Raw genomic sequence first — 14,656 nt, 5'->3', positions numbered from 1 at the left:
TATTAAAAATGAATGGTGATCTGTTAAAATATTCATCAAGCCGGCGAGGGAAGGAGGTCTGAGTAGGCGGCTACCAAAAACCTGCAGAGAAACATAGTGTAGTAGAGTAGTGCACTAGAATTCAAGTCTCGCCATGGGACAGAAAGGAAAGAGAGACATTTTACTCCTCCTTGACTGTTCACAGATAAAACAATGCCATTAAAAGTCACTGATTAATTATGTCAGACAGTTTTATCCAGAATTTCCTAATTAAAAAGGAAACAATGTTTTCACATTCCTCAGTGGGGAACAGCAAGGCAGCACACGGTGAGATAAGAATGATCTCTGTGTAGTATTTTCCTCTGTCTTATTCACTGAGTCTTGTTGGAGGGTGAGTCTCATCCAGAGCTAGAGGAGCAGTTTAATTAAACGAGACCGCAGTGCACATTACCGTACTTTGACCTTGGTACTCCTCCTTCAAAGTGAAGTGGTGGAGAATACAAGAGGAGGAGGAGGAGGAGGGCCGTTCGCCATTGTAAAAAAGCTACATAGAGATAATCACCATTCATTAGCATTTCATTTTTCAGGCAAATGAAGTGCAAGGCAAAGAGAAACACGGAGGAGGAAAATCAAAACAATTAACACCCTGTAAAAGTCTCTCTTCATTGAAACAACAAAAGATGGTTTTAAAAATTGTGATTCAAAACCCTGCGAGCTATGTCAAATAACAATCCTATCAGAATCTCTTCTTTTCCTGCTGGCTTTTTATTCTGTTTTCCAATTGTTTATCTTGCAGCTTTCATCACTACTCACTTTATTGTGTTGCTGCAGTACTCCCACGCCTCTGCAGCACCCCAGGATGCCTCTTACTAGGAGAAACATTTTAGGAGTCAGCTGTTCTGAATCTGTTCAATACTGATAATGAAAATATTTGTATTGCTCACATAGTGGTGCACTGCAATCATGTGCAATGCTGTGTGTCACAGTCATAACAACTGTCTCCTAAAGGTGATTGTCACCACTCCAAATTTTGGCAGAAGGTTTTGAAAGTATGCAATCGCCTGCATAGTTTTGGATCTCTGTCTTTGAAATACTAACCATTGGTTGATCCACATCTTTTCACTCTCACTTTTTTCACTGTTTTACCGCCAGGCACCGTATTTTTGGCCATCCAACTGTTGGGAGCCTGAGAACACAGACTATGGTAAGAGGGATACATTTACATTTTTGTTTTATTTATTTTTCACACACACACATTTTTGTGATAAATTTTCCTTATGTAAGTATTCCTCCATGTTTAAAGGATTATTTCGTTTTCATCAAATATATTATCCTAGAATAGTGTTGTAATGGAAATACGTAGTACCACTGAATGGCCAAAAAGACAACAATATGATATCTGAAGGAGTGTTGATAGAGCTGTTGATCAGTATCAGTGTCTCGACTATAATATTTCACCGGTACTCAGTCTGTAAATTTAATTCACTGCATTTTCAAGTGCTTATGAGGTTAAAGTTGAGTGCATTCTACAGTTCCCAAATCAGCAGAATACAATTATCCATAAATAACAGTGAAATGGACTCTACATTCAGAACTAATAAAGGGATCAATCTGGATCCCAAACAGCACTTTAGAAAATGTTTCATACAAATCTTCATTTACCTTCACCAAGCAACAGCTAATTAAATAAAGACTAAAAACAAATTCTCGTGTAGCTGTAAGTGAATATTTATAGCTCGGCTGTAGAGCACAGCTCAACTCCCAAAATGTTAATCTCATTTGCAGAAACAACTATATTGTATAGATAACAGTCTCAGTTTCTGGTTTACAGGCACTGGTTTGATAATGACTGTAAAGCTATGTGGTAACCTAAATATTTATTCACAGTGGGGTTAGACCAATATGTTGGTTTGCATGGCCTATACTGACTGTTTAAATATGTGGATATCAACCAGTCATATATAACTATATAATTTGTCTACCAATCTTGCAATTCTACTATATTTTTGTAACTTTTCATTCAAAGGCTGAATACATAGTAGTTTCTTTTGAATACTGTATAGTGGTTTGTCTGGCTTAATATCTGCTATCAATAAAATTATTTCATCATTTTGAGTTTCAATGAAGTTTGTCAGAGGAAGCTTGTATACCAGTTTGTCAGAGGAAGCTTGTATACCATGTGGGAGGTGTGGACTCCACTAACAATGAAAACTAACTTCTAGAGAGGTAATTACAGAATGTAAATACATTAAATGGATATCGCTAAAAAAACAATCGGATCATATAAAGTGTCAAAAAAATTGGATTTGATATAATGTATAATAGTTCATACCTTTTTATAGGATTAAACACACCCTTTTATATGAGGTTATACCTTAATATAAATACAAATGACCTCCCACTGAGCTACGCTATGTAGCACAACTTGTACCCTTTGCTGTAGAGGGGACCAGTCAAGAGGATTAGTCAATCACCAATCATCATTTTCGTAAAGCTGCCTGTCCAGAGCAAGAGTGGACAGGCGGCCTCCGAAAGTGATTATACTCTCATACCATGGGAGGTGAGGAGAGATGAAGCAGGTGCATAGGTGATGAGAGATTCAAGATGAAGGGGAGTGTATAGGCCTCCTGATAAATCCCAGTCTTGGATCCTCTTTGTCCCTCTTGCAGCCATTTACCTGTGCAAGCGGACCATGCAGAACAAGACCAGGCTGGAGCTGGCAGATTATGAAGCGGTGAGTGCTGGATTGTTCCTCTATACACAAATCGATACTTCTTAGTATTGATCTGTGTGTCAGGACCGAGGCAGAAAATCACAATCCCTTAAAGGTCAGATTTATGCGTGTCTGTGATAATATGAGATCTATACTGTATCTCAGAAACTTCAAAACTGTGGTTTTAATATTTTAAGTTTTAATATTCTTTTTTTCCTTTGAGATTTTTGATCATAACATGACTCTGTGTCTCTTTCTTCTCTCCAACAGGAGAACCTAGCCAGGCTGCAGAGAGCCTTTGCCAGGAAGTGGGAGTTTATCTACATGCAGGCTGAGGCCCAGGTCAAGTAAGTGTGCTCTGTTACCACGGCAACTCATAAAAACTACAATTCATGCAGTGATGTCACTTACACCTTAGGTAAAAGACAAACACTACAGTATCAATATGCCACATCCCATATTATGAACAGTGAGTGTTTGTGACAGACTCCATTAACCCTCCTGTAAAGGGGTTCCTTACAACATGTACTGTCCAGTGTTAGCGGGGCTCCGTAGGTCTACAACTTTCTGTTTCTGAGTTATAGAAAACATGATACATCATTTTTATAATTTCGCTATGAGGGACAGTAAGCTTTGGGAACATATATAAATTGGAAAATGGAGACAGAAGAGGATAAAAAGGGGAAAAAAAGATGGATACCTGACTGAGCAAGAACACTACTTTTTAATTTATTGATAAACTCTGAATCCAAGGTGTAGAGAACAGTGTGTTCAAAATAGTCCCAAGATCTTTAGATACATAGACAAACTATTATGGACCCTGTATGGTTTTCACACTCGTGTGTGCACCTGCCACCTTTAATTTAGGACATAGTGATTGTGCAAGTTGCATGCAGCTTAGAATTGCTTTCTGATCTGTGTGACCAACAGTTTTAAAAAGCCAGTGGACACACATAACTATGTTTTTTTGTCCAGAGGACTTGATCTTCATATTGTTTTATTCATTTTTCATGGGTTTCAGTTTGGAGGTCCTTTATATAAAAAATGAAAACCTCTTTGAAAGTTTTAACTAAAAACAGCCATTATCAGTGTTGTAAGGAAGACTATATGACAAGTAACTAGCTATATATGTAAATACATGTATTTGTGTAATGAGTAAAGGACATATAGTAAAGTAAAAATATTAAGTATGAAATTAGGATACTGAGTAAATTTACTACATTTTGGTAGAAATTTTAATTGTTTAATCGCTGGGGATGCCATTCTGTCAAGAGATAGCTACAGCCTTCAATTCCAACCAAAGATAATTTAGTGGACACTAGTTTATTTGAACTACAAAGGAATTATGTCCTTTCTGTAGATTTGTCCACAGTGTGTACTGTCAGTGCTGCAGTATGAACACATCAGTGGTTGTGAACAGTGCACACACACAAGAGATGGTGCACAGAGAGGTGCAGGGCCATGCTAAACCTTTGGGCACATGAGCATCAATATTGTTAAAAACTGATGGGCATATAGACTTTATAATATCCAGATTATCTTTCTCCCCTCTTTCTCCTTCCATCCTGATTCAACTACATGTACACAGCTGCATGCTGTATTTCTCACACTAACTGATCTCATCTGCAGGATCGACAGGAAAAAGGATAAAACTGAGAGGAAGATCCTTGACAGTCAGGAGAGAGCCTTCTGGGACGTCCATAGACCTGTGGTAAGCCTCTGTATGTGTGTGTGAGATTATAGCCGTCTACCTCATCTTCCACCCACATACTGTCTCTTTTTTATCATCCACAGCTTTCTTTGGGTTAACTTAACATCACTAGTACTGACTGTAATACTTATTTTTTTGCTTGTGTTTTCTTCAGCCTGGATGTGTTAACACGACAGAGATGGACATCAGGAAATGTAGACGCATGAAGAACCCTCATAGAGTTAAGAAGGTATAAGCTCCAAAGACAAGGTGTGAAGCTTTTGGTACGATATTTTTCAGGAAGTCATTGAAGGTGAAAGTCTTCCAAGGTTAAGAAAAAGAAAGAAAAGCACTTACTGTTATCTGGTTACAATAAATGTACATATTGAAAAATACTTTGAATTTCGTTAAAATGCAGATTACTTTATTTCAGTGGACATAAATCGACAAATAAAAAAATCGTAACGACACTTAGTGAAATTTACATTCATGCAAGCAATTTTTTTTTTTTATCTGTGCTGCGAGAAAACAATAAGTACACAATGTATCTCTCTATAATCTCTCCCCCTTCAAAACGGCCCAGTCAGTGTATGGTTTGGCAGAGGAGGGATCACAGTCTCAGAGTCCCATACATACTCCCTTGCACCACTGCAGGAAAGGCACCAAGGAGGATGTAGAGAAAGAGGTAAAATTCATCCAAAATGACTCATTTAAAAATAAAATATGCTATATTTTTACTGTGCTGTATAATGTTAACTCCACCAGCATTTGATGTCATTGCCACAGAAGCATTGCCGAGAACATTGACAGCCTCTACAATGCATATTACACATTTTGCTAAATACCAAGACCATACTCCGACATTAATGACATTTAAGACATTTACTGTACTGTCTTGTCTCCTTATTTTGTACAAAACCAGCATAAACACTGACTCTTTTCATCTCCTCTTTCAGATCGTATTCCTGAACACCCAGGTAGACCGTCACCGTATGAAGATGTCTAAAGTTGCTGAAAGGTACAGTGAAGGAAACTCACTACTCTACAGCACTAGAAATACTGCACACCATGAAGAGCATGTCTAATCTTTATCTTTTCAGTCTACTCACCATGTTGGCCGAGAAGGAGACACAGCTTTTCTCATAAAGAGGCCGCCTGCCTGCTTTCACCTCTGCTGTGCTGTCTCTGACCATCTATAATTCTGACAAACCCATGCCCTCCTGACTTCCCTTGTATTATATCTGTACTAGAGCAGTGGAAGATGAAGTCTTGATTTGTCTTGACACCCCATCTGAACCTGTGGTGGTGTCCATTTGGCATTTGGTATAATTTTACAGCATTAGGGATGTTGGCCTTTATGTTTGGGGCTGAATAGGGTAAGGTCTTCAGGCTAGGTAGGTTTTGGTTTCTCCCTGGATTCCTTTGCTTCATTGCCTCATGGGTTTTGCAATGTGGAATAGGGGTCCAAGGGCAAGGCACAGGTCAACCTGCATCATTAAAGAGAGGTTAGAAGATCCAGAAATGATCTATGGGCTCTGCAAAAAGATCTTTCTTTAAACTAATTTCTGTCTGTTGTCCTCAAACCTAACTTGTTTAAAAAAGTGAAACAAAATTGGCCATTGTAGAAATATTAATGCAGCCTTTTGCTATATGAAATCCACTTGTTTAAGGTGTCTGTATCTGTAAACAACAAATAATCCAGCATGTCTCTACACTAGAATTGAAAAAAGTTTCAGGGTGATTTACTTGAATCAAACTGATTTTCTTTAGAAACAGTTATAAACATCTTACTGTACTGGCAAATTTTCATGTAACAAAATAACAAACTGATAAAGAAAGAATAGTTTACACTGGGTAAGGTGGTTTGGTTCAGGCATTCAGGCATTCAGGTAGAAATAGTTAAAGTCAGAGCTAACTGGATAATATATAAAGATGCTAGTGGTTAGAAACAGGGTTAAAGGTTGCCACAGCCTAAAGCACACATTGTAAGCCTCACTATTATCTTATAATTAGGATATTGTGTTGAATTGCATTAAGTTGTACAGGCATTCTTGTTATTTTGTCCACCTACCCTAAAGATACAACATATATTTATGCATGTGTCTCTTGTCTACATCCTCTGTGGCATGTCTGCTCCTATGTTTGCTTGCCTGACAGTCCCATCCACTGCTCAGTCAGTCGGGACTGCAATTACTTCCCAGCAGAGCAGAACACTGTGATTACTGCTGGCTGCTGCGCTGCTGCGCTGCTCTGCCTCCCAGACCCTTTAACCTCTTGACCCCATGTACAGAGCTGAGTTTAATTGGTGTGGATAGTTTTGGGCATTAACACAAACAAAACCATCAATCATTTAGGGCAATAACATTCAAGGCGACTGGTATCATACATTTTCTTTATAATCACACAATAATTTGTCAGATGGGATCACTTTTTGGGTCAGTAAGTATATGATATTAGTGTAGGTTGGATGTTTTTCTGTCAGTGATCCAGCTGTAACAGTAAGATTAAACTGCTGTTGAGACAACATACTAAAAGCCAATGTGTTGACTGAACTACTACAGTTTTGTGCTTATGGAAGAATGTAAAGACAAAAAATATCAAACACAAGTGAATAAATCCTATTTTAATGTGATACCCTACAGCTGTTTTAGCACATCTTTCAAAAAATAAAGAAGCTGACAGATGTACATAGAAAGAAGGTTGGCGATGCTCACTTTGCAGTCAAAGGTTCGCTCTCACAGGATGTAGTTTCACTTCCAGTTAAAAAGATTTTACTGCTCTTTGGTTGGAGGTTTCCTGTTCGGAATGCTCACTACCAAAGTGCAAAGCTTTTGAGATAGTGAGCAAAGATAGTCTTACTTGTTGTCTGTCTTTTAATTACATGTATGCACATTTCACAAAAGCACTGCACACGAACACCCAAACAAATTTTGAAAAAAGGTTTTAATGGATTGTGTTCAGGCTGTCGCTGTCCATGGTCCTGAGTCTCTTCTTGCCTTGTGTTGTTGCTGACTGCACTCATAATGCATCAATCTGAGGTGTGTTTGTGCTTCCTGTTTGATCTTATGATTATATACAAGCTCTGATCTATATGTTTCATCCATTGTCTTTGTCTAACACCCTCTATTTATTTAATAGTAATATTTGTTTTAGTTTATTTTCTTGGTTGACTGATTTGTTGGCTAAAATTGTAGTATTAGATGCTATCTGTTAGTTTACAAGCTCCACAGGACTGATTTGGTCTGACTCAAGTACTAACTTGTTATTTTCTGTACAGTTCATATTCTGTTCTGCAATAAGATGTAAATCAAAAGGTTATCATAATTAGAATTTCTAAATGAGTTTAAATACAAAACAAAATAAAGTTTATATTGTCTGAAAAGGGGATGAACAGATTCATATTTTTCTCTCCATTAAAAAAGACTTTACCATGCCATGACAAGGCATAATCAGTTGATTTATAAGTTATACTTTTTTGTGTGTTTTTCCAAATCTTATAGCTACAATGCAGATACTGTATACACTGTATGTTATGGAGGGAAGCAGCAGTGATGATGTCGTAAATAAACAACATTTGTGTTATAGATTCTTGAGTTGCGGTTTAAACTGTGAGCAAAAACACATTTTCAGAGTCCTGCTGGTGTTGTTGCACTTTTTTCTGCACTGTCTCTCTCGGTTCCTTTTTATCGCAGACTATCAAAGAGAGGTAGGTGGATCACATCTGAGCTTTTGATCAGAACAGATGTTCCTGCTTAACGATTTGTTTTTGCATAATTCACTAAAATAACTTCAGATAGCATTCAAGTCACATTTATATCAGACAAACAGAGGAAATATTGATCTCATTGAACAAAAGGTTCAAAAGAAAAATTCGAAATGAGTGCAGTGTAAAACGTTGACTCCTAACCTTTGACCAGCTATGCCCTCAACCTTTCCTGTCCTCTGTCCCCTGTGTGTGTGTGTGTGTGTGTGTGTGTGTGTGTGTGTGTGTGTGTGTGTGTGTGTGTGTGTGTGTGTGTGTGTGTGTGTGTGTGTGTGTGTGTGTGTGTGTGTGTGTGTGGGTCAGTCTGATGAGCTACACTGAGCAGTACATGGACTATGACCCGTTTGTGATGGCACCGGAGCCGTCCAACCCCTGGACCAGCGATGATCCCTCCCTCTGGGATCTGGATGCCAGGTATGAGAACAGAAACAAAAGCAGTTTCACTTTCACAGCCAGTGAATATGTTTACCTCATTTGATAGTCTTACTGGCCTATCACATATTAAAGTCAGATCAAATGCGCTAATCAGTGTTTAGAATGTTCAGATATTGTGTATTTTCTACATACATGCTATGTAGAAACGGCTGTGGCACATGAGGTAGAGCGCTTGTCCCGTAACCACAAGGTTGGTGGTTCAAACCCCTCTACCGGCAACATGCCGAGGTGTCCTTGAGCAAGACACCTAACCCCAAGTTGCTCCCGGGTGCTTCATTGCAGCCCACTGCTCCTCCGGGATGGGTTAAATGCAGAGAAATAATTTCCCCATTGTGGGACTAATAAAGGCTTAATTATTAATCATGGTCTTTTTTTTGTTGAATATTGACATGTTTGGTTGGAAGTAGTTGCATGTTGTCGTGTTTTCTGCCTGATTGTGTAAGTGAAAGAAGTATGATTGCTATCAATCATAAAGCTGTTGGCAAGTGATTAGCTGCTTGAGGCAAAATAAAAGCCCTTTTATTTACAAAAAAACCTGAGGGTCCACTGGAAAAGATTTCCTTACTAGACCATGAAGTAATTATTGTGGAAAGACAAACTTTCCCCATTATGTAAATTTCACTTTGGGATTGTGTGTCACCTTACTTTCATTTAGGGCTGAAGACATTCTCGGCTGCTTAAACATTTAAAGGGGAACTCCACCTACTTTACACATGTGTTTGCAGGTCTTGAGCCGTACTACTGCAAGAGGGGGAAACAATGCATGTTTATTGTGACTCCAGAGGGAGCTGTGTTAAGTTGGATAAATTGCTATACAGTCACTTGAGTCAGCTGAAGACTGCAAGTGTGAAAATCATCTTGAAATATATGTTTTGGTATGGACGTTTATTGAATTTTAAAAACCATTGAAAGAAGTCAGTTTTCTTTTAAGATTATTTCAGCCTGTTTTTTGAAATTGTATCCTGAACCATCATGACACAATAAAACAGATCCCTATTGTAGAATCAAGAGTGAATAAACAGCAGCACTGAGCACTGGATATTTATACGTAAGTGCTATAAGTGATTGGCCCTTTTTACTCATTCAATCCAAATCAGATAATCCACCTCAGTTTGTGTTTCAAACACATATTGGACAATGTCAAATGATTGATCACCCTTTGAAATGTTATCTTGACAAATAAAGGTAATGAACCAAAGTATTAGAGAGGGCAGTCGCAGCTCTCAACAAGTTGTACTATACTCTGGCCTGTTCTGAATTATCCATTCATCCATTTTCCGTAACCTGCTTATCCAGTTAAGGGTCGCAGGGGTGCTGGAGCCGATCTCAGCTGTCAATGGGCGAAGGCTGGACAGGTCGCCAGTCTGTCGCAGGGCTGACAGATATAGACAAACAACCATTCACACTCACATCCACACCTACGGGCAATTTCAGAGTCATCAATTAACCTAAGCTGCATGTCTTTGGACTGTGGGAGGAAGCCTGAGAACCCGGAGAGAACCCACGCTGACACGGGGAGAACATGCAAACTCCACACAGAAGGTTGTCCAGCCCGGGAATTGAACCCCTCTTGCTGTGAGGCGACAGTGCTAACCACTACACCACCGTGCAGCCTTTGTTCTGAATTATGCAGGAATTAATTAGAACACACATATAATCATTGTGCCTAATGCAGTTTAATAATGACACCAATCTCACGTCAACATGAGCCCTTTTAGACAATTGATTGCATTTTAGGTGGAAATGTCTTATCCCTTCCTCTATATCCATGTCAGCCCTCCCTACTCTGAGCATTTCTCCACCATTACCCTTTAATTAAATATCTTCTCCTTTTAATCTTGACATCCCTGCAGAACTTCAGGTGGAAGTTTAAACTGCCTCCCTCTCTCTCTCTCTATCTCTCTCACCATCTTCTCACATCCTCCCAGTAAGGAGCCCAGTCAACAGCGGGTGAAGAAGTGGGGTTTCTCTCTGGAGGAGGCCCTGAAGGACCCGGCAGGACAGGAGCTTTTCCTCAAGTTCCTGGAGTCAGAGTTTAGCTCAGAAAACCTTCGGTGAGCACACAAGAATCTTCAATACTCATTTCCAACATTTTTATGTTATAGGGATTTTGCCAATTCATGAAAACTTTTACATATGCTGTTCTCAAAATGCCTGGTAGTGGAAAAAAACATGGTGCATGGTGGTGGTCCATTTTACTTTGGGGTTTTGTGTTAAAGAAAGTGGAGGAAAGGGGTATATTTAAGGGAAAATGTATTCAGCATTAGAAAATTCAACTTGCTGACGTACTGTATGTTTCTATGAAAATTTAAGGCTATACAACTGCACTTTTTGCACATTTCTACTTGTGACATTGTGAAGAGAGTATAACAGTTTTTCCAAAGCTTTCACTGCTCTAAAAATAGCCAGAAAAGACAGATTTCTCTTTGGCATCCCTATTGTTCCAACCTACCATTTCAACCCACTTGCGCACTGTCAACACAGGAAGGAACAAATCACAAGTGAAGTTTTTTCCTGTTCCCAATACAGGAGAACTGTACCTTGAACACACAATGAAAAAAAATGCCATTCACAAAAATTGAAATGTCATAAACACAAAATTCCAGGAATAAGAAAAAGAGGAAAACATATCTTGTTGAGATGCATTCATAGACTTGAAAGTCAATTACTTTCTGGGTTTTGCTTAGCAATAAACATCAGTAACTGCTTTATTTAAAAAGATTTTACCTCTAAGAACAAATTAAATGGAAAAATTATTCTCAGAAACAATGTAAATGAAAAAAAGTCTGTTATTTGAACAGATCGGATACAATTAAACTAAGCTGATGCCTGTTGAGAAACTTAGTGAAAGAGCAATAAAGAGCTATCTAAGTATCTAGAATTTAATCAAAAATATTTTGTGTGTTTTCACCACTTTGTAGCTCTTTCATACAATATAAGATGAATTGCTGTGAATACGAATAGCAGTTGAAGTATTAGTTTTACATTTAGAAATACACACATAGACAATACCACTCTCATATCTGTGTGTTATGGAACAGGACCCAATTGGCTATTAGCCTAGCTTAACATGAGGACTGCAAACCTGGCTCTCATTATTTAACTGGGAAAGTTAAATAACCCACAAATAATAGTTTGTGTGCTTGAACGGTATGAACACCAATGTGCAAGTGTGTATTCTTGTAATTTAATGAAGTTGATTTCCCAGCGTTGCTTATTATTTTACAGTGATATTAAATTCATCCTTCATTTCAACATACAGATTCATGGCCTTACTTCGTGTTTATGCCTTTATACAACAGAGCAGCAATAAACGGGAGTCTTTGCGATGCGTATGAGAGTGAGAGATGCACGAGAGAGAGAAGATGAGGAATCATAGAGTCTGGAAATTAACATTGAGGTCATTGATATCCCGAGCTACAGAGGGAGATAACACACACATACATGAGAGAGAGAGAGAGAGAGAGAGAGAGAGAGAGAGAGAGAGAGAGAGAGAGAGAGAGAGAGAGCATACACCCTTATCACTACTCACCTCTTGGCCACCCCAGTCTCATCACGTCTCTCTCTCCCTCTCTCTTGTTCCTCTTTTCTGGACCTTTAATTGCTTTTGCTTTTATGAGGGAGCTTTTGGAAGAACACTACTGAGGGAGAGAGTGACAGCTAGTGAGAAAAGGAGAAGCAGACCCCAGAGTGTCTCTCTCTATATTATTATCTGTGAGCCAGTCCACAGATCAATATAGATACAAAACTAATATTGGAAGCAGCCAGCCTGTGGCTCTGTGCTGCCTCTGATATTTAGCACAGTGCATTGCCTTCTTCCCTTTATAACAACTGTCTTATACTGAATATTGACAAGTCTGAATGTCCAAAAACAACCCAATCAATCATCTAAAAGAATGCCTTAAAATGTTAAATGTGGCCACTGTAGTCTTTTTATTTACAGGTTTCACTTGAGTCTTCTTTCCTTATTGTCCAATCAGACTGACAGAGCTATATCTATTTACTTTGTCTTTAAAAGTGTTATTTGATATTATTTTTCTGAATCTTTCATATGAATTTGATCTGCAGGGCAGGGGGCTGGAAACTATTAGAGCCTTTCACATGCTCGCAAAAGGGAAAATACAAACCTAAGAGTTACTCTCCATTTACTTTTTAAATTCCTTTTGAGGTGCACTGACTGTTATATGTATGTTTAAATCCCACTACAGTTTGTGTTTTTGCTCTAAAAATTCCAACTGTTTTTATATTAAATTGCTGTTCATGTCTTTAAATTGGTGCAATAAGAAGCCACTGATGGCAAGATAATTTCACTTATTATTTGGGTTTCAATTGTTTTAGAAGACACATTCAGCAATTATGTTGAAGGCATAATCTGATTGACAACTTCACATGTGCCAAGAAAATCACTCTTAATTGGCCGATGGGAGGCTTAAGCTTTTTTTCTTGTGGAAACAAGTAAAATGCTCCCATCTTAAAATCACATTTGGGGATAATTTTTTAGAAAATGATAAAAGATTGTTAAATTATATTGCGTCGAAGTGCTTAATCTCTTGCAGATAAATAACGACAGATAAAAACAAATTCTGAGCATTGTTTGACATGATGAAGTTGTTAAGATGCTCTATAATTTAAATCAACATCTTAGGGGTATTTTATCTGTATTGCAGGTTCTGGTTGGCTGTGCAGGCCCTGAAGAGGATGCCCCAGCAGGAAGTTGCCCAGAGGGCGCAGGACATTTGGGCAGAGTTTCTGGCGGAGGGAGCACCCAGCTCCATCAACCTGGACTCTCACAGCTACGAACGCACTAGCCACAACCTGAAAGACCCCGGACGATACTGCTATGAGGACGCACAGGTGATAAAACACAAGATACAGGAAAAAATGGAGAGGTAATAGTAGTCTATAATGTAGTATTAGTAACAGTACGTTGGAGTTCAGGTAAATTTATCCCATCCTTCTCAACAGGTTGTTACACTCAAAATTAGATTTGAAAATCAGTCAAACATTCTCATTCAAAGACCAGTCAAAGTAATATTGTCACAATTATAAATGTAGTATGTCCTCACCCCATAGATCCAGTTTTAACATTCCCAGTTCAAACGAAACACTTCACAGAACCTTATTAACCTTATTGGGGGCGGCTGTGGCACATGAGGTAGAGCGCTTGTAATATTGGTCACAATTATAAATGCCGAGGTGTCCTTGAGCAAGACACCTAATAGATCCAGTTTTAACATTCTGGGATGGGTTAAATGCAGAGAAATAATTTCCCCATTGTGGGACTAATAAAGGATTGATTATTATTATTATTATTATTATTAACTCCCTCACCCACACACAGAAATAACAATATACACAAATGACATTAACAAATAAGATTTAAAAGAAAGAGCAAGATTATACACCATTAATGCAGATTTTCTTTTGGTGATGAAGGAGTCAACGTGTTTATTCCCACCAGTCAGCTGAAAGGTTAACCTGTCTGGCTAAAGTAAGCCTCAATAATACACAAAAAACCCCCACCTTCTGCCTTTTTGCGAATTCCCTATCGAGAGAGGGAGAGTGAGAGAGGAGTTGAAAGGGAGCTTGTTTTTTCGTTGACGCCTTTTCTAGAAATGCACAAATTGAATTTAAATGAAAATGAAAAAAAGCTTGGCTTAGCATAAAGAATGGAAACAGGGTGCGACAAGCACCTCTAAAACTCACGTTTGGACACATTATATCTTGTTTGTTTAGTCTGTAGATAAAATGATGTGTAAAAAATTACAATTAGTATTTTAACAGGGTTTGTATTCCCAGCTTTTTCTTAGCCAATTTGTATACTAACATAAGCTAATCAGCTGCTGATTGCAGCTACATATTTAGCCTACAGACATGAGAGTGTAAATGTAAACAAATAAATGTATTAGCCTACTATAACTTTACGTTTAAATCTATCTTTAATTTTTCAGTAGAACAGGATTTCTAAGACACATACTGTAGGCTCCTGTAGGCATACGTATTTACGGAGGCCAATGTATAAGAGAAAGAGGAGTATTAAGTAATAATACAGCTCAGTTCCCCCATCTTCTCTCAC

At 38.3% G+C, this 14,656-nt stretch overlaps 1 protein-coding gene across 1 annotated transcript in view; it reads left to right on the top strand.

Moving 5' to 3' along the window:
• rgs6 (regulator of G protein signaling 6) overlaps positions 1 to 14,656 on the top strand; it is an 83,853-nt gene that overhangs the window by 64,325 nt on the left and 4,872 nt on the right. The window contains exons 6-15 of the mRNA XM_054618069.1: positions 1,132 to 1,183; positions 2,649 to 2,713; positions 2,963 to 3,039; positions 4,322 to 4,403; positions 4,558 to 4,632; positions 4,966 to 5,067; positions 5,339 to 5,400; positions 8,449 to 8,559; positions 10,509 to 10,634; positions 13,248 to 13,434. Of these exons, the coding sequence (XP_054474044.1) occupies positions 1,132 to 1,183; positions 2,649 to 2,713; positions 2,963 to 3,039; positions 4,322 to 4,403; positions 4,558 to 4,632; positions 4,966 to 5,067; positions 5,339 to 5,400; positions 8,449 to 8,559; positions 10,509 to 10,634; positions 13,248 to 13,434 (939 nt within the window). The remainder of the gene's footprint in view (positions 1 to 1,131; positions 1,184 to 2,648; positions 2,714 to 2,962; positions 3,040 to 4,321; positions 4,404 to 4,557; positions 4,633 to 4,965; positions 5,068 to 5,338; positions 5,401 to 8,448; positions 8,560 to 10,508; positions 10,635 to 13,247; positions 13,435 to 14,656) is intronic.

The sequence above is a fragment of the Anoplopoma fimbria genome, chromosome 18 (assembly GCF_027596085.1).
Source record: "Anoplopoma fimbria isolate UVic2021 breed Golden Eagle Sablefish chromosome 18, Afim_UVic_2022, whole genome shotgun sequence".
Taxonomy (NCBI): domain Eukaryota; kingdom Metazoa; phylum Chordata; class Actinopteri; order Perciformes; family Anoplopomatidae; genus Anoplopoma; species Anoplopoma fimbria.
Note: the sequence above shows the minus strand (reverse complement) of the source record. Positions and strands in the feature narration are given on the sequence as shown.